Source organism: Micromys minutus, assembly GCF_963924665.1.
Source record: "Micromys minutus genome assembly, chromosome: 10".
NCBI classification, from domain to species: domain Eukaryota; kingdom Metazoa; phylum Chordata; class Mammalia; order Rodentia; family Muridae; genus Micromys; species Micromys minutus.
In genome coordinates this window covers 45,470,358-45,490,413 of record NC_137979.1, presented here as the reverse complement: position 1 = coordinate 45,490,413, position 20,056 = coordinate 45,470,358, and the positions used below count along the sequence as shown (strand labels likewise).

Below are 20,056 nucleotides of genomic sequence, written 5' to 3'. Positions count from 1 at the left end.
TGTTTGTGGTTCGAAGGTCACAGGACTCATAGCCCAAGAGCTACAAGTAGGTGTCTGGAGCATCAAATCGATCAAGTCAGAAGACTGAAAACTCTGGCTGTGCCACTTGCTCTCCTATAACTCAGCATCTGTCAACGCTCCAGTTACCGGGTGCTATTTCCAGAGACCAGAGTTTGGGATGAGGAAAAGGGAGGGTAAAGAGGTCAGGGCAAAGGGAGACCCAGTGAGCTCCTCCCCGCCAGCCCAGCTGCAGTTCTGCTGTTAACCACTCGGGGGCGCCCAAGCTCAACTAGAGTAAGGGAGAGAACACAAGCAACCTAAAGTAGCTGGTGGAGGACAACTTAGAACGTCAGGGATGACCCTGAATAAGACCTCTGCTCTTAGGCTGCAGACCCTTCGCTGCTGGAGGGAACCCGTGGCACTGGAGACTCACTCTCGACCTTCTTCCCTCTCCCCTCCACACTACGGTCACTTCTTCCTTGGCTAGTTCCCTTCCCCTCCCCCATCCTCCTGTGGGAACCATCCCACAGCTGGTCAGAAGGTTGAGGAATGCTCTGCCTCGGCTAGGTGCCAAGCCGTGGACTTCCTGGGCTTTGGGGTGGAGCTTGGCAAGGGGTAGCCCTTTGGACACAGAGCCACCCAGTCTTGCAGAGTCTGCCTTCCTCCCACCCCCACCCCCTCTCGCTGCTAAGTAAAAGGCTCTGAAGTCTCTCTTTGTGACCACAATCTAATTTCCTTCCCCCACCTCAATAGGATTTCCTAGCCTGGGTAAAAACATCTACAATCTGGGGGCGGGTGCACTGTGGCTCACAGTGGTAGGCGAGGCACCTATTTCGGGACCTGCCTTCCCTGCCCCAGGAACGCGTTGCTGGAAGGAGGGATTCAGTTGTCAGGGTCTCACGCCAGCAGTTATTAATGGCAATTCATCCCCTCAAGTTTCTTCTCGGAACCTTGAGTCTAAAGTCTCTATATAGTTAAACACAGGAGTAAGCCGATTTCTGAGTACCTGACCTTGACTCGGCCTTCATTTCCCTGAAATAAATCAGCTGAAATCTGAACTCACACATCCAGATCAAGACCAAGGAAATCTTTGCAGCCCGATGTAGCTGACTGGGATGTGTTCAGCAAGAATGAGGAGTCCCCAAAAACCACTTTCAGATATCGTGGAGAGCGTCCAAGCCTGACAAGGACCTCTCTGTCCTACTAAAGGGGCTAACCGCTCAAAATGCTTTTGCATTTGTGGGTGGAGAATCTTCTGATAATGCAGTCTGGTGGCGCCCCCTGCCTCACAGATGGCCAGTGCGGCTTTTGCAGCCAGTCTGCCTGACGTCATCATTTATAGACCTGTGCCAGATTCCCAAGTTCCTCTCTGGAAACTTCAGCCCCCACACCCTGGGCCTAGGGGAGAGCCAATGTAGGTCACTGCAGCTGAGCCTGCAGGGCTGTCTGCTCCTTGGGCTGAGAGCCTTTCAGGCCCAGAGGAAGTCTTGCAGAGAAGCCAAAGGAAGAGCTCCGTGAGATTCAGACAAAAATATATCGCGCAGAAAATAAAGCAAAGCCGGGTAGTGGTGGTGGTTTTGGTGCATGCCTTTATTCCAAGAATTTGGGAGGCAGGAGCAGGTGGATTTCTGAGAGTAAGGTCAGCTTGAACTACAGAGTAAGTTCCAGGGCAGTCAAAGCTGCACAGAGAAACCCTGTCTCACCCCCTTCCCGCTAAAAGAAATCTAAAGAAGAAAAGAAAGGGAGAAAGCAGGAGGCACTTGGTCAGAGCTGAGACTGTAACAGGAGCTGGAGCCTGTGAGCTAGCCATGCTGGGGGGAGAGCCAGAAGAGGCTTGGGCACACTCCCGTTCTTGGCTACCTTCTTGCTTTCCTTGCCTATGTAAGGGGACTCTGGTTCTGGTGCCTGTCCTCTATTCTTCAGTCAGTTGGCAGGCTCAGCCTTCAGTCCTCAGGAGCCTCTGGGATTTATCTTAGAGACCCTCTACTTCCTCCGGCCACAGGGTTGGGGTCATGGAGGGAAACTGGAGTCGACCGCCTCTGCCCCCACCCTGTCCTATTGAAAACCCTTTCCTGCTTGTTATCTGTTAAACTCATTTTACCCAGGGAACGTCCAACACTCTTATCCCTTTCCTTGCCTTCTTCCCGCCCTTACCCTGCAGATCTAAGTAATATGAATTTGGGTAAATGTAAGCTCATTATTCTAGTGTTACACAGAGGAATCAAGGGCCTATGGCTATAACTACCTCTGAGTCCCCAGGCAGAGGAGGAAGAAGATGATAATGATGAAGATGGAAGGGGAGGGGGCTGCGGCAAGGGTTAGAGAGATGGCTCAGCAGTTATAAGTACTTGTTGCTCTTCCAGAGGACTGGGATTCAATTCCCACCCACCTCTAATTCCTACATTTCTAGGAGATCCAGTGCTTTTCTGACTTTACAAACACCAGCCATTAGATAGACAAGCAGCCCAAGCACCCATAGACATAAAATAATAGAAATAAATGTGGGACCAATTTCTATTTCTAGTTTCAAAAAATACTGATTAGTCACAGTCATGATACGTTTTCCTCTTTTAATTATCAGACATGCAGATTTTTTAAAAAAGATTTATTTATTTATTTATTTTATAAGTACACTATAACTGTCTTCAGACACACCAGAAGAGGGCATCAGATCCCATTACAGATGGTTGTGAGCCACCATGTGGTTGCTGGGGATTGAACTCAGGACCTCTGGAAGAGCAGTCAGTGCTCTTAACCACTGAGCCGTCTCTCCAGCCCTTGATAGGCTTTTCTTTGGGGTGGGGGTGGGGGTGTTCATTTTGTTTGTTTGTTTGTTTTGTGTTTGTTTTTGAGATAAAGTCCCACTGTGTGGAGTGGGCTGGCCTCAGATTCAGAGATCCACGGACCTTCACTGCTGAGTGCAGGGGTTAAAGATGTGCTCCACCAAGACTGGTCCTATGGTATCTGCCACCTCATCTGGTCTCAGTGTTGAGACTTTAACCCACAGCTATGTCTACGCTGAGGGGCATCTTCAGTCCCCAAATTAGTTGTTTTAATGGGGAACAAGGATGTGAGGAGGTGGGGGAGGGAAAATGGTGGAAGGAGCGAGTCTTCTCTTTGCTTCATTCTTCCCCTGAGAGTACTTTTAACTCCCGAGAAGACAGAAACAGTAGCATCCTACTACTAGTGGCCATTTGCCCTCATTAGCAGAATCCGGGCACCCAGGAGGCACTCTGTTAAATGGGTTCTGCACAGAGTCTAACTAAATCTGATATGCTTTCTGACAAGTCAGAGATGTTGCCCCACATTGAAGAAAGGTAAAAATATCCCCAGACCATGGCTGTATCTCCTGGAGAGAACTCGGACGTCAAGCTGTGTTTCCCTTCCATTCTCTCCACCCCTCTGGTGGGTGTCCTAAACCGGTTTCCAGAGCTGTCCCCAGTTTGCCTCAGTGAGGCTCAGGTGAGCCTAAGAATTTGCATTTCCCATAGGGTCCCGTGTAATGCAGACAATCTCCATTACTGGTCTGAGAATCATCACCTCGGCGAATCCCAGTCGCTCACCTCAGTGTTCACCTTGAAGACCTGATTGGCCTCAATTTTATACACGAGGAAGGAAGCGGGGAGGATCCTGAGCGCAGACCTTCCACCACACGAGCCAAGGGCAGGCAGGTCAATCTCCCACTCATTATCCGTGCTCTTTTTATTCAGTCCATGGACTCCATACTTACTGAAAGTCACTTCCCCCAAAACATGTTTTGCTACCGCGAGGGAGCACTAGGAATTTCCTGTGGCTAGGCAGCCCAGTGCCGGCAGGGGTGGAGGCAGCGCTGAGCAATCCAGTCCTTCCCTTGGCTCGGGCAGGGCCACGTGCCCCACCCCCTCGCTTGCACATGTCTCCGCCGCCACCGCCGCAACAGCCGGGCTGTTTATGAGCGAGTTGTTGTGGTAGAAATGGAGCAGGCTGCACATGCCCGGGCCATGTGACCCGGGCAGCCCGCGTGAGCTTCAAGACAGCACAAACACTCTCGGCCCTGTCCTCCAGTGGCCGGAGGAACAGGAGGGAAGGAAGGGGGAAGAAGGGAAAGGCCACTGGGCCGCCTTGTTATCTGCCGCCCTGTTTTCAGTTTATGTCCTTTTTGTCTCTTTCCTGAGCCACCGGTACTCCAGTCAACAGCTAGTAAGCCCGGTTACTCCAGCATGCTCACCACCCAAACAGCCCTATGGCATTTACACCCTACCAGAGCCCAAATCCCCTAAATGATAAAGGGTCTCTCTAAATCGGGAGCACAGCATCTCTCATCCCAGCCTTCAAGCTGAGACTTGCTTTTTTTCTGCAGCCTGGGCTCCCCCAACTAGGTTTCCCTGTCCCCTCTTTCTAGGAAGGACGATGTCACACATTCGTGCAGCTTGTGCCCATTCCAAGATTAGAACAAGGAGAATTCAGCGATTTACGAGCCGGGGACCGGAATGTGTTTGCAGCGGGGGTCTGTGGGTCTGGTGGATTGGAAGGGGAAGTCCCTTTGCTAGTCTGTGGTGAGGAGCTGGAGAACTAGAAAGGCTGTCACACCGGTCTCCAGAAGAGCAAGCAACAACGGGGTAAAAGACAAGTTTAGCTTTCATCCCTCACTAAAACATCCCCCCACCCCCCTCCTCCCACCCCCCATCCCCGTTCACAACTCACAAGCACTGTAACCCCAGAGCCCCTACTTCCAGCCCACAGCTCCTGCCCCCTGCCCACCGGTGACCCTGTTTCTGCACTGCAGTGTAAGACTCCTGGAGTCAGGCGGACAGTAGGTTAGCAGGAACAAGCAAATGAAATGAGAGCGACCCACATTTCCTCCCACACCAAAAAACTTTGCAGCTTCTGCATTGCAGAGCTGGCGCTTTTTATTTTTTATTTATTTTTATTTATTTATTTTTTTTCATTTTTCAAATCTCTCCACTGGGCCCCTACACACGTCTGCATTTTTGCAACCAGCACAGATTTTTTTTCCCCCAGGGTGCAAACTGTGCATTCTAATGAGCCAAAGCTCCTTCCTGCCGCATTGAAAATCTCATCAAACCCTGTCCCCTCCCCCCATTTAGAAGAGTGGGAAGGATCCTAAATTTGTTGAGTAGCATCCTCTCCCTCCTTCCCCTGACTCCCTCCCCCACCATACTGAAGACCTTCCAACCAACAGCTGCAACCAGGGGAGGAGGACGGGGAACGTGAGCCTTACTCTTTCCTTCCACACAAGCTGAGCTGGCAGGGCAGGGGTTGCTTTTTTTTCACCACCGCCCCCCCCCCCCCGCGCGCAGCCCACTGCACCCTCCTTTCCCTCCTCATCCCAGCCAGTGTTTATGTAAGCCTCCCAGAAGCTACACATGGCCCCCAATGCTTGCCCAGGCCCCAGTTTCTCCGAAGTCCATCCTTCTCACGAGGACTGTCATGAGTGTCTGGCTCCCCTAAGCAGCTGCACAGAGATCTGCAGAGGCCCAAAGAATAGGAGACACTGGATCCACAGAGGGTTTGAGGTGCAGCTTAGAACTGAGATGAGGAAGGCACAGAGGCACCCTGCCTCCTCACACATATACACCTCACAGGTTTCTCTGCACCTCAGTCCACAGTGGCTCAACTCAAGGATTGCCAGGGAGCAGGGGCTTAGAAGATTGTATCCCAGTGGGCTACAGCAATGGAACAGCAGGTTAGGAGACAACAGCAGAACCTATGCTAGATACAATGGTCTCCCCAGCTGGAAAGACAGACTCTTTACCAGATAAAGGGTCAGCTGGGGTTTCTCTTACACTGCCAAGGACACTCCATGCCACTTCCATGATCCTGTGTTGTGACTTAGATCCTGGGCTCAGAGAAGGTGACCCTCTTTTGAGTTCCCAGAGCAGTAAGGAATCATTGATCCTGGATGGTGGCTTTAAAGGTACACATGTCTCAGGCAGATAAATGGGAAAGCTAGATTATCTTTCCTTTAGGGTCATGTCACAACTTCTGTCTTAAATGGCCTTCCAGACTTCCAGCAAACCCCAGCTCATTCACTCATTTACATATATATTTGTTTATTTAATTCATTAGGAAAGGGTCTCATTGACTGGCTTAGAACTCACTGTACAGACCTCGATGGGCTGGAACTCACACAACCCCACCTACCTCTACCTCCCAAGCTAGGATCAAAGGCAACCACGCCTGGAGCTAAGCCCAGTTTTAACACATCCCTGGAAGGAAGCAGCAAAGGTCTCTGAGGGCGCTGGCCTATCAGCCTTTGTTTCCATTCATCACCAGAGGTGGACGTCATAACTCAGAGCTTGAGTCCCTCACTTCTGGAGCAGCCCACAAGAAAAAAAAAAATTTTTGTATGTTTTTAATTGCTGGTTGGTTTGGTTTTTGCATCCTACTCTGGGCAGTTCCTACCCTGTACAATCAGAGGATGGAGATGCAGGATGAAGAAAGAGTTAAAGGGAAGGAGGAAATGCTGGAGTCAGAGGAAAGGTTCTGGGAAGCACCGTCTTTGTTTGGGATACATCCCCTTCAGCATCCGTTCTCCCTGGGACGGGAGATCTTGCTAGTTGAATTTCTTCTTCAGGCCTGGCACTGAATGTCACCTTGCTTACTGACAGTGACACAGAGTGGCTGTTCCAACTGAGGCTAGGGAACTTCACGCTTCCAATAACCTGTTAACTGTGTCCTTCTTTGGTAGTGTGCTGTAAATACAGCTTCAAAACAGAGTTCCTTCTGGCACCCTGGCCAGGTTAATAAATATCTCCATGTCTCGGTTTCCTGATCTCCAGTATATAAGAACGTGACCTACTGCCCTGGAAAGCTGTGAAAACCAACAGAGATCATGTTTATAAGGCTCTTAGTGCATGACATACATACAGTTGGTACTTAATATGAAATTTACTGTCTGATTTTCGTGGAAAGAATTGTGATCGGGTACGGGTGGACAAATCCATCCATTGAACTCAGTCAGGTCTGGCTCTTGCCTTATCTTCTCTTTCCTTATGTTTTCATAGTAACGAATTAATTCAGACTTTGTCCCTCAGGTCTTAAGGTCCTTCCCCAATGGTAAGATTTTGGGTGGGTTAGGAAAAACTAGCTAGCTTTTTAGAACTAGAAAAATGATCCAGAAAGGCAGGAAATTAGCCTCTCTTGTAGGTAAATGGCTGGTTCCCTGATTCAGGGGCATTCCAGGTTTGCATCACCTGGGCCAACAGGTTTTTACCCTGGGCACTGAGTCCTTGGTGAGAAAGGAGGGGGATGGGAAGGCACCTACTGAAGCCTGACCTATTTTCATTCAGGACCCACCCTCAGTCACTCAGTCAAACAGTCTGTGATTTAGGCCACTGGAGATCTGCACTGGGTGTTGTCCTGTTACCCAGAACAACCTACTGTCAAAGAGAATAGATCCTGGATCATACACCCACCCGGCCATGCACTCTCAGTGCACACATGCACATGTAAAAGTGTTTATATTCATGACCATAAGGCCCTAGCCCCTCAGACGTATACAGAGGAGCACTAGCCAGAGCTTAGAGTCCTTGATCTTTCCTTTTTCTATTTTTCTTTTTTAAAAACTTTTTTTTTTCAAGACACGATTTCTCTGGGTAGCCCTGGCTGTCCTGGAACTCACTCTGGCATCCAACTCAGAGATCCCCCTGCCTCTGCCTCCCAAGTGCTGGGATTAAAGATATGTGCCATCGCCACCCAGTTTCTATTTCATTTTTAAATTTTTATTTTAGGTGTGTGTTTTGTCTGTCTGTTTGTGCAGCAAATACATGTCTGGTGACCGAGGAAAGCAGAACGGGAGCATCAGGTCCTCAGGAACTGGAGTTACACTCAGTTGTGAGTCACCGTGTGAGTGCTGGGGACTGAAACCAGGTGCTCTGGGAGAGCAGCTAGTGTTCCTAACCGCTGAGCTATTATCCCCACCCCTGCTTTTCCATCTGATGTCTTTTCCAGTTCAAAGCTTCCTGGGAAAACTAAGGACACAGTTGAAAACACAAACACACAGGGGATACAACAAAGCCTCTAAACAGTGAGGTCACTTCTCAGAATCCCAGACTTTTCAAAGAAAACCAAGGGGAATTGCTCACAATATGGATGCAGGGGTGTGCTTTACCAAGTGCTAGGATTTGAAGCTGATCTCTTGTGTGTCTGTATGTGTGTGTGTGTCTCTATGAGTTTGTATATGTGTATATGTGTGTTAAACTAGAATGTCTGGCTAGTGGGAGGGGAAGGATGCCGCGTGGTTGTTTTTGTAGAGATTGATGATTAATCGATTGATTGAGACAAGTCTCATGCTATCTCCAAGAATTGGTGGCCTGGAACTCTAATTCTAACCCAGGCTCACTTTGAACGCACAGTAATCCTCCTTCCCCAGGCATGGTCAGCCACCATCATACTGGATATAAGGTATGTTGAACTACATCTGTCGTCTTGTTTTCTTTTTATTTAACTTAATTTTTATCTTATGTGTATGGGTATTTCGCCTGCATGCATGTGTGACCCTGGCGCTCATAGAGGCCAGAAAAATCTACCAGATTCTCTTGGGAGCTGGTGTTACGGATGCCATGTGAGTGTTGGAAACTGGAGCAGCAATGGCTCTTAACTGCTGAACCATCTCCCGAGCCCCTACACCTGTTGTCTTAAGCCACGTTTTAAGTCAAAGAGAGGGCACACAGCTACTCTAGTCACCATCCTCCAACCCCCTTTGACACATTCCTTCAGTGGCCATGGTTCCCTGGTTCCTCTGCTCTTCTTCCAGAAGCTCCTGATAGAGAAAGAAACACAGTTTACAGATTAGAACTTTCTAGAGCTAAGAAAAGCCCTTACCTTTCCATTTTACTCCCTGGAACACAACAAAAAAGACAGAGAGTGGGAAGTGGGCTCATATCGCTGTACCTACTACAAAAGGAGTCTCCAAAGACACATCTTTGACTCGGTATATATGTAACACGTCTGTAACTCCAGCACTTGGGGGGCTAGAAAGCAGAAAGATTAAGAATGCAAGGCCAGCCAACAGAAGTAAACCTTATTTCAAAAATAAGATTAAAAAAAAAAAAAACAAGCAAACCAACCCTTTTTGTCAGGAACAAAAGGAGGAGCTCTATATGAAGTGGAGAGGAAACAGGGGTCCGATGTAATGGCCCCTCCTTCCCTTCCTCCCAGCCTCTGCCTTCATACCTCACACAGACTACAAAACAACCTTGCTCCTTGCCAAGAGCAGGGTCAGGCTGAATGAATTTTGGCTCTGGTTCCCACTTTTCACTGGCTGCGAACTCCAGGAGGGAGTCTTGATCTCTGGCCCTTCCCTGGTATAAAAACATACCAAGCAAGAGGACGTGGGCAGGACCACCACCGTTGCAAACAGAGCTGTGGGCCTTGGGGAGACCCAGAGCAACTAAAGAAAGCAGGGGAGAGAGCTACGTTAGAGGGAATACTGGGCCTAGGCGGGGTGGACAGCACCAAGGCACCGATTTTGAATTTTGAGCAGTCTTCCCTAGGTGGGAGTCCTCTGGCTCTGAGCCAATCAGAAAGGTCTCAAAGAGCAGGCAGCCAAGGACAGAGCAGCTCACCTTCCAGCTCTCCCTCCACACAGTTGGCTAGGAGGAGGGAGAGGGAGCGGAGGCTGACTTTAAAACCAAGTTTTTCCTGAAAAGCCTCTGGTCTTGTTTGTCCTAGCTCCGCCTAGTTCCTCCCATGATGCTCCGCAACAGCTTCCTAGCTTTGGACCCAAGGGCCAGGGCAGCCAGAGAAAAGCTTGCTTCCTCTCTATTCCAAGCCTGTTAGGTACGAGGGAACAGAGTCAAAGTCTAACCTTCAGATGGTCAGTGGTAAAGCGTACTACCCAGTCAAGATCACTGGGTTTAACTTTCAGCTTTCTTTTCCCTTGGTGGCCCTCACTTCAGCTTTGAGGTGAGGGTCTCGTTGTTTAAGTCTCAAATCCCTGGCCCCAAAGTGGTCCTCCTGGCTCAGTTTTCCCAAGTAGCCAGTGTCCTATATGCTTTTCTCTGCTTCCCAGGGAGCTGCCTTGCTTCCCAGGATTTCAGTATTTCTCTGGAGCTTCCTAAGAGCAAATAGAGAAAGGCTTCAGGTAAGAGGAAATAAAAAAGACACCCCCAAGCCCCAAGCGCTAGGATTACGAAGGACTCGGAGAGAGAAGCAGGTGGCTAAGGCTCGCGTGACTGCTTGAAGAGGCTTTCATCTCTCTTCACAACCCAAGCCCTGGAGGACAGACCTCTTCCCCAGACCCTAGTGTTTCCCTCCTGAGACAACCGCTGCTATGAAAGAGATGCAAAGTATCTCATCTGTTCATCTATCGTAGTCTCTGGGACGTTCATAAGAAACAAGCAGTTCCTTTTCTTCTTCAGTAAGAGGAGGGAAGATTCTCACCCCTCCTCGCTTAGTAGGGTCTTGCTATGCAGCTCAAGCCTGTCTTAAATTCATAGCAGTCCTCCTGCCTCAGTCTTTCAAGTACGGTGATTGCTGGCCTGAGCCACCACACCCTGCCAGTGGGAGGGGGATTTAAATAATCCTCATGTCCTTTCTAAACTGTGGACTTCTGCTGCTGTCATAAAGCCCTTCAGGGAGAAGACCCCTCTCTACATTAGGACCTCAAAGCACTTTCCCTCTGTTCGCCTTTTTATTTCTCCGACAAAGGGAAATGACTCACCCCAAAGTCACTTGAGTGGGCAGTGTGGTGTCACATAAGCAAACAGGGAGTCCCTAGGGATATCCCCGGTGCTGTGCCACCTGCGGGGGTGGGGTGAGGTTAGGGTGTAGAAGGGAAAGGTCTTCACACTGTTTGTCGCCCACCTTGTCACCATAGCAAAAACCTGCTTAAGTTCTTGACTTAAGGGAAATCTCCCACCCCAGCTTGTCTTTCTTCCCCTTGTCACCAATAACCTCTGGATGAGGTCAGTTCTGCAATCACGTGAAGCTCTCACGTTTGTTAGGTTTGCAGAAAGGGCCTTTTCGCTTTGATCTTCCACGGAGCAGTAAAGCTTGCCAGGCCCTCCCCAGGAATTCACATGCCCTTGCCATACAAGGCTTTCCACACACGCCACCCTGACTCTTCAGAAAACCCCACCCCTGTCCACTTTTCAGCTCCTCCCCGCTTTTGCAAAGCAGAGAAGGGGACCATGCACACTCCGCCTACATTGTCAGTAGACTACAAATCCCAACAATCTTGGCGGTGCGCAGACGCATAGAGTTCAACGTGCCCGCTGCTGGAAAAGTGTGTCACTGGGGCACGAGGCGCTCCCTGGAATCACATGGTACCTGCTCCAGTGCCGCGTGCGGCCCGGGAACCCTGGGCTGCTGGCGCCTGCGCAGAGCCCTCTGTCCCAGGGAAAGGCTCGGGCAAAAGGCGGTTGAGATTGGCAGAGTGAAATATTACTGCTGAGGAAACGTAGCAGGGCACACGTCTCTCTTTGCGTCTGGGTGCCTCATTTCTCCATCATCTACTTACTTCCTGGTTGCAGCTTATCTTCCTTTGGGACGTTTGCACCCGGAGCTCCAGATTCATTACCCTGCTTCGCTGCGGAGCCTTCAGGAGTGGCATCCGGTGCACTGCAGAGACCCGACTCTCCTTGCTACCCTATAGCCAGAACTACTGCAGGCTGATTCTTCACAAACACTCTGTCTGCTCTTCCCATGCAAATCAGATCTCGGTTGCCTCAGCGTCCTACCCTTCTGGAGGGCTGCAGTATAGCCACCCCAAGACCTTACTGCTCGGTGCCTGGAATCCTGATTGTGTACTGCGGGTTTCCCTCGTCTCCTTCAGCCATTGCCCAGGGGGCGAGAGCGGTCATCACAACCTCCAGTTTGTGTCAAGGTCCAGTTTGAATGACCGCTTTCAGCTGGTGAAGACATGACGACCCTGGACTCCAACAACAACACAGGTACTGAGATTCTTATCTTTGCTCTGTCACTGTCTCCATTTCCATCCATGGCTTATGAAGAACTTTGTTAGGGATTGGGGATTCCCTCTGGCCGGTGTTTATTACTGTGCTGAGATGAAAGCCACTAGGTAAGATCTCTAGAGAGGGTTATTCTGGCCAGTACAATGTGCCTAGAACGAATCACTACCACCCCTCTGGGTTCTTCCGAGTCCGAGGACAGATGAAATGGAGGGTGGATACCAGTGGCAAGTGGAAGAGTTTAGGGAGACTCAGCGTTTTGAAGCAATCTCCGGAAACGGCCCCATTTGCCCACTTCTTGCAGCTGTAGTATGCCTGCCTGTCTCTTTTCCTTTTCCTCCAGTTCTAGCCTACTGCCAGGGAGTCTGGGAAGCAGCGGGGTGATCCCGGCTGGTGGGTTTGAGGGAATGGGTCAGACCTTGCAGGGGAATCCTCAGTGGCAGTGGGGAGCTCCATCTGAGGAGTCGGGTGCTTGGGACTCATCTCTAGGCAGGGCACCCACAGCGACTTAGCCTGGGGAGGGCTCACATGGCTGCAGAGCCGGGCCCACGTGCTGCATTTGTTTTCATTCAGTAGAAGCCGTGGCCGCTATCCCATTGGTCTTTGCCTCCCGGCCTGGTTACATAATGAGCTCCGCCCCTCAAGTTGCCCGAGCAACGCGTGTTGCTTTCTCTCCTCCCCTCTGTTGTCCCAGCCCAGCTTGGTTTTAGGGCCAGCCTTCGACCCTGGACGCCTGGGAGGGGCGGGGCGAGGGCGGGGTCTTGCTGGAGCCCAAGGGAAGCGGAGAAGGCGGTGCTTCGAGTTCCGGGGTTCCTCGTTGGGGTGCCACGTGCGAGGGGCACACGTGGAGCGGGGACGTGAGGCCAGCTGAGGGCCAGGCTCCCGCCCCGCCCTTCTCTGCCTAGATCTGGGTGAAGCTGGGCTGACTCACCGCCCCCGCCTGGCTTCTTTTCCTCTCAGACTGCCTGGCCCTTTTACCCTCTATGACCGAGACTTGAGTAAGATGGGGCACCCCTGACTTGTTTGACCTCAAGTTTGTGTCCCAGCGAAACCTCACACCAGATCATTCTTATTCCCCTTTATTCTAACCGTATCTACATCAAATTTCTGCATTCAGACCCAACTAACCCATGTCCATGCCCAAAGTTTTACTGTTACCCAAGTTTCTCTTTGCCTGCTGTGAATGTCTTCTCCCAACACCCAAAAAACATGAACACCTTGGAATCAAAGTTGACACCAATATTACTTTGCATGGCTCCGGTTTTTTTTGTTTGTTTGTTTGTTTGTTTTTGTTTGTTTGTTTGTTTTTACCCTCATAGGAAAACTGAGACCAAGAGAGAAGGGTTGATTTACTCCATGTTGGAAAGCCATTTGGTGGTGATTACAGATCTAGATGTAGAACTTGGGTCTTTTGAGCAGTGCCCCTTACTTCAAAGTTGGAAGACTTCTTGAGTGACTTTCTCATGCCCTCTTCCAGGATAAACTAGGTCAAGTTCATTTAGGTCGGCATAAATAACCCATCCTCCAACCCAGCTGTGAAACCTTAGCCATTCTGCAACTATTTAACAGGCAGGGTTCACCCTGACCAACCTTGATCTATTTTAAGGTTGCCCTGCCTAGTTTAGTGTGTGTCAGTGGGTGAGCAAGACATGTGCTTCTGTAGACTTGGTGGCATGGCATGTGTCAGCTCACACACGTGTCTGGGTTCCTCCCCTTACCCCCACCCCACCCATGGCAGGCTAGCAGAGGTGTGGCAGACAAGTCGCCGTTTGCTCCTGCGAATACCATGGGAGCAGAATCCCCTGGCCAGCAGTGTAACCAGAGGGACAAAGTCACCCAGTGGCTACAGAGCTAAAGTTATCACCTGGCTGAGACCTGAAAGGGGAATTCCTAAATCCCCAGGCTGGACAGTTGGTTTTTCCCTCCCACCTCCTGGAACTCATCTAAGTCTTATCTCTGTATCATATTTCTAAGTCTCTTGGACTCAGTCAGAGTCATTGTGACTCATCTCTTGGGAGGCCAGAACCAGGCTGAACAGAGTCCTTCCCTTCAGTATTCTATGAGAATATGTCTGGGTTTGACAGGAAGGTGACTGTCTTATGTTTTTACACCTCTCTTTCCTTTACTCTGGGCTAGCTACCCTTCATGCTGTGGGGCTCCATCACCAGGTCTTGGTGTAGAACTAGTGGCGAGTTTTGTTTGTTTTTGCTTATGAGTGGCTGTCAGCTGCCCCTCTCATCCCTACGTCCCTAGCTGCTGCTGCTGTTCCCCCAGAAAGCAGCTAGGCCAGCGGTTCCCGAGTATGAGATGCCAGACGGAGTTACACCTCCCACCAAAACCAGAATCTGAATGTACTGTGTAAAGAAATGCCCTTGGGTTATCATTAGTATGTGAGGGAGAGTTTCTTATGATGACTAGGTTGACCAACCATGCTATATATTAAGTATATGTGGGAGAATTGCATATTACTCCAAGGCTGGGGGGGGGGTCTAATAGTGTTTTGGAGATGGTCACATGGTATTCTTGAAGGGCAGACATGATGGTTGATACCCTCCCTTTGTGATCTCTTGTTAGGTGGTGTTATCACCTACATTGGCTCCAGTGGCTCCTCCCCCAGCCGGACCAGCCCAGAGTCCCTCTATAGTGACAGCTCCAATGGCAGCTTCCAGTCCCTGACTCAAGGATGTCCCACATACTTCCCACCGTCACCCACTGGCTCCCTCACCCAGGACCCTGCCCGCTCTTTTGGCAATGTGCCACCCAGCCTCAGTGATGATAGCTCCCCTTCTTCTGCATCATCGTCATCCTCTTCCTCCTCCTCCTTCTATAATGGGAGCCCCCCAGGAAGTCTACAAGTGGCCATGGAAGACAGTAGCCGAGTGTCCCCCAGCAAGGGCACCAGCAACATTACCAGTAAGTAAATGCCCAGCTGATATAGGGGAAAGGAAGTGAGCTGGGACTCAGTTGGTTTCCATCTGACAGTTACTCTTGGGGTCTGTTCTGGCCTTTGGGATTTCTCTTAAGAGTTGTACTAGCTCCAGTCCAGTCCAGACCAGTTGCGTAGACATGAGAGCCCCTCAGCTTTCCCCTCCTAGAATCTTCAGCCTGGACAAAGTGCATATCTCAGGCGACTCTGGCCTCTCTGCTTACCCCCTGCCTGTCTCTTCCCACAGAGTTGAACGGCATGGTACTGCTGTGTAAAGTGTGTGGGGACGTGGCCTCGGGCTTCCACTATGGCGTGCATGCCTGTGAGGGCTGCAAGGTGAGGCGGCTTGGGGTCGAGGACCTGGGCAGGTGATGTACAGGCTCAGCTTAGATGAAGACGTTCACTAGTCGCGCCTGTCTTCCAGGGCTTTTTTCGCCGGAGCATCCAACAGAATATCCAGTACAAACGGTGTTTGAAAAATGAGAACTGCTCCATTGTTCGCATCAATCGAAACCGCTGCCAGCAATGTCGTTTCAAGAAATGTCTCTCCGTTGGCATGTCTAGAGACGGTAAGGCAGTATCCCATGTCTCCTCACCCCAGTTCCTTCCACCCAGCTTCTGCCTTAATCTCTCCATGTAAGAAAAGCCTTAAGTTGAGACATATGGTGCTGTGGATGTCATTTACATAGAGGATGCTCAGGTGTTAACCTCTTAGGCAGACACACACTCTTCTCCCATTCACCCCCCTGGTCAACCTCCTCTCATAACCCTCTGAATGGGTGTGGCCTTGCTGGTTTCAGTTTTCAAGTGGAACCACGGGCTTTTAGGGTCTTGCCCTTTCAGGAGGAAGGAAGGGAGGCACGTGAGTATGTCAGAACTTCCTGACACTGTTCTCACCCTGTTGCAGCTGTACGTTTTGGGCGCATCCCCAAGAGAGAGAAGCAACGGATGCTTGCCGAGATGCAGAGCGCCATGAACTTGGCCAACAACCAGCTGAGCAGCCTGTGCCCTCTAGAGACCTCACCTACCCCGCACCCCACCTCAGGCTCCATGGGTCCCTCACCACCTCCTGCACCAGCCCCCACACCTTTGGTGGGCTTCTCTCAGTTCCCACAACAGTTGACACCACCCCGATCCCCCAGCCCTGAGCCTACCGTGGAGGATGTGATATCCCAGGTGGCCAGGGCCCATCGAGAAATCTTCACCTATGCTCACGACAAGTTAGGCACCTCACCTGGCAACTTCAATGCCAATCATGCATCAGGTAGCCCATCCGCTACTACCCCACACCGCTGGGAGAGTCAGGAATGCCCGTCTACCCCCAACGACAACAACCTTTTGGCGGCTCAGCGTCACAATGAAGCATTGAATGGTCTACGCCAGAGTCCCTCCTCCTACCCTCCTACCTGGGCTTCTGGCCCTGCCCACCACAGTTGCCACCAACCTAACAGCAATGGGCATCGCCTGTGCCCCACCCATGTATACTCTGCCCCAGAAGGCGAGGCACCTGCCAACAGTCTACGGCAAGGCAGCACCAAGAATGTTCTGCTGGTGAGGACCAGTGTGGAGAGAGGGAGGGGGCCTGGGAAGTTGGGCCTAGAGAAAGACAGCCAGTGTTCCTGGAGGCTGAGGGTGGGGTTACCTTCTGCCCAGGAAAGGACATTCTATCTTGAAGTCTGGGTTCTGCTTGGGAATCCTTAATCACCAATTGGCACCTGATTACTGTTTTAAGTGAGAGACCCGTTCTCAAGGGCCATAGCTCTTAGCCCAGACAGTACTTGGAGCCAGTCCCACTGGGGAGCCCACCTGGCTAACATGCCCCTCCTTACTCCATTTTCCCCCTAGGCATGTCCCATGAACATGTATCCGCATGGGCGCAGTGGCAGGACTGTGCAGGAGATCTGGGAAGACTTCTCCATGAGCTTCACACCTGCCGTGAGGGAGGTGGTAGAATTTGCCAAACACATCCCCGGCTTCCGTGACCTTTCTCAGCATGACCAGGTGACCCTGCTTAAGGCTGGCACCTTTGAGGTGAGCGGTACTTTATGTTCTCTGTCCTTGACTATGGGAAGGCCCCAGTAGAATAGTGTGACTAGGGTGGGAAGGAAGGGGTTCCCAGAGTCCTTGGCACTGTATTATTTCTCTGACTGAAGAGGTGGAACTCTTACCACCACCATCTCCGGGACTTCTATCTTCTAAACTGGTGACTCCAAACTCACAGCATCGGAGTAACCTAAGACAACACTCTCCTCTAGACGGGAGCTAATGACCCTTGGTTAAATACACTCCAGAAGTAGGGGGTACTTTCACCTGAATGCCTCACTGACCATTCAGAGACTGACCTCCTTACCAGCCATCTAAGGAAACACCCCTCAAAGTTGTCAGCAGGCTCTAGGGGTCTTTTGGCAAAACGCCCCTCCCACCTCACTCAAAATGACTGTCCTCACTTCAGGTGCTGATGGTGCGCTTTGCGTCCTTGTTTAACGTGAAGGACCAGACAGTGATGTTCCTGAGCCGCACAACCTACAGTCTGCAGGAGCTCGGTGCAATGGGCATGGGCGACCTGCTCAATGCCATGTTTGATTTCAGCGAGAAGCTCAACTCCCTGGCGCTTACCGAGGAGGAGCTAGGCCTTTTCACGGCAGTGGTACTTGTCTCTGCAGGTAAGCCAAGCTCTCACCTGACCCTGGAGGAGGCACACGCAGTTCAATTCAACATACCTTTTATGGAGTACCTACTCTATGCCAGGCCCGGTACTGGGCACTGGGCTACAGACATGATTCAGACACAGTCTAGCTTGGGAAACAGACTCATGCCCGACTAATTATAAAACAGCGAGAAGTGTCACAGAAGAATCATGAATCAAGTAAGCACAGACAACTATTTCTGCCTGGGAGAGCTGGGGAAGGAGGTGACACTTGAGTGGGGCCTCAGAGGGACAAGATATTTGCCAGGCATGGGGGGCGGGGAAGGGCATCCCAGGCAGAGGGAACTACAGAGCAAATAACAAGGGAGCTTGGCCACGTGTGGCATGCTCAGGGTAGGAGGGTGGTCTTGAGTGGGAGGTGGCCAGCCTGTGGCCTTGCTCCCAGCATGTGGGCGTGCCCTGCTCTTGGGCAGAGGCCCGGGGAGGAGTAGCGCCCCCCTTCTCCTTCCCCGTCGCCCTCCAAGGGGCCTCAGGGAGAGGCTGCCTTGCCTGCCAGGTCCTCGCAGACCTCCGTGTCCTCGTCAGAGGAAGAGGAGCTCAGGGAGCCTGCCTCACTGCAGTCGTCTTCCCCACAGACCGCTCGGGAATGGAGAATTCCGCTTCGGTGGAGCAGCTCCAGGAGACGCTGCTGCGGGCTCTTCGGGCTCTGGTGCTGAAGAACCGGCCCTCGGAGACTTCCCGCTTCACCAAGCTGCTGCTCAAGCTGCCGGACCTGCGGACCCTGAACAACATGCATTCCGAGAAGCTGCTGTCCTTCCGGGTGGACGCCCAGTGACCCGCCCGGCCGGCCTTCTGCCGCTGCCCCCTTGTACAGAATCGAACTCTGCACTTCTCTCTCCTTTACGAGACGAAAAGGAAAAGCAAACCAGAATCTTATTTATATTGTTATAAAATATTCCAAGATGAGCCTCTGGCCCCCTGAGCCTTCTTGTAAATAACTCTTCCCTCCACCCCCATGCTCCCTTCCTCCCCTATTTAAACCACTCTTGCTCTCCCACCCTCCTCTGGCCCCTCGATTTGTTCTGTTCCTGTCTCAAATCCAATAGTTCACAGCTGAGCTGGCTTCTGTGATGTGTGCTCGTTTGGGGAATGGGGGTGGGGGGACTACTGCCAAGGCTGGGGGGGGGGACACCTCTCCATCTGGTCAGCTTGTGGGGTGGGTACTCTGCCAGCAGATGGGAGAATATGGGGAAACAGCACGCAAGTCTAAAGGGGGGTGTCCAAGGGGGTTATTTTCATCATATATTTATTACATAAATATATAGTAAAATAGACGAGCAACAATTACCATAAAAATATCTTTCTTTAAAATCCTGACCCAAAACACAACGGGGTGAAAAATCGCACATAGCAGACATACTGATTGTCAACTGTGGGGCAGGAGTAGGAACCCCTCAAGTCACCCCTACCAGTCCCACCCATCTCTGGGGAAAGGACCTATCTCCTTCCCTGTTTCTAGCCACAACCCCCTCCCCCCACCCCAGCACCAGCTTCTCATACATTCAGTAGCGCCTCTGGGTAGTGTCCCCCTCCTCCACCCTGGAGTTCCTAGGGCAGGAAGTAATTTCCCCCTTATGGACGGTGTCTGTGTCACACGCCCTGCCCTCTCCCAGCCCTGTAGACCCACCACCCGGGGAAGGGGTAGGGGCTCCTCCCCCACCCTCCCCAAGTCTGAGCAGGGAGGAGGCTGGATGAGGTATGTGTGTTATAAATGATGGGGGTGGGGGGAATACTGAGATGGAGAGGCAGTGGTAGGGCAGGGTAGTGGTCATGGCTCTGGCACCCCCTTGTCCTGGCCTGGCCCCCCCCAACCTTCTCCCAGTAACCCATCCCTCCCATCAATACTGCACCTGCTGCCCCACCCGGCCTGCCCTAGTGCCCCGGGCCAACATTGGGGGAAGGCATGCTAAGCACCCATGCCAAGGCCATCCCCCCATTAGCACCAATGGCCCCCAGGAGAGGGCCCTGTCCCCCACTTCCACAGCAGGGACTGGGACAGCTGCCTCTCTAGAGCAGGTGCGTGGCACTCCTGAGTCTCTCTGGCTCCGCCCACAACGTGTACTCATTCATACATTCACACGTAGGAACACACACATACACTCCACATCACTGAGGGGAAGGGGAAGGGTTGAGGGCAAGGGGCTCACAGCTCATATGATTGGGGGAAAGGGGAATTCCCAAGTGCCTGTAAAAGGCCATGCCTAAGGCTGAGAATGGGAACGGAGGGGGAGGGGAAAGGTGGTCAGGGGAAGGAGGGAAACAGCAGGCAGGTCAGGAACTCCATGGAGCCCCCAGGTATGGGGGGGGGTATAAGAGTATTATCATGGGACTGGAGGAATACAGAAATCAGTACCCCAGGAGAGAGAAAAAAGATAGAGACAAAGATAGCACAAGTGGCCCAGGGGCCCCCAAGGGGTGGGGCAGGCACATGCACAGGTGACAGGAGAAGCTCCTCCAGGCCCTCTGCCCAGTTGGAATACCTGAACAGTGGCAGAGGACGCTGCCCTG

The 20,056-nt window shown here is 51.6% G+C and overlaps 1 protein-coding gene across 1 annotated transcript; it reads left to right on the top strand.

The window, feature by feature from the left end:
- The first annotated feature begins 11,344 nt into the window (after positions 1–11,344).
- Positions 11,345–18,605, top strand: NR1D1 (nuclear receptor subfamily 1 group D member 1). The gene is made up of 8 exons (XM_080924561.1): positions 11,345–11,897; positions 14,490–14,828; positions 15,089–15,177; positions 15,266–15,410; positions 15,749–16,392; positions 16,687–16,872; positions 17,294–17,504; positions 18,124–18,605. The coding sequence occupies exons 1-8, from the start codon at positions 11,867–11,869 to the stop codon at positions 18,321–18,323; spliced, it is 1,845 nt and encodes a 614-aa protein (XP_080780687.1). The 5' UTR covers positions 11,345–11,866; the 3' UTR covers positions 18,324–18,605.
- The last annotated feature ends 1,451 nt before the right edge of the window (positions 18,606–20,056 follow it).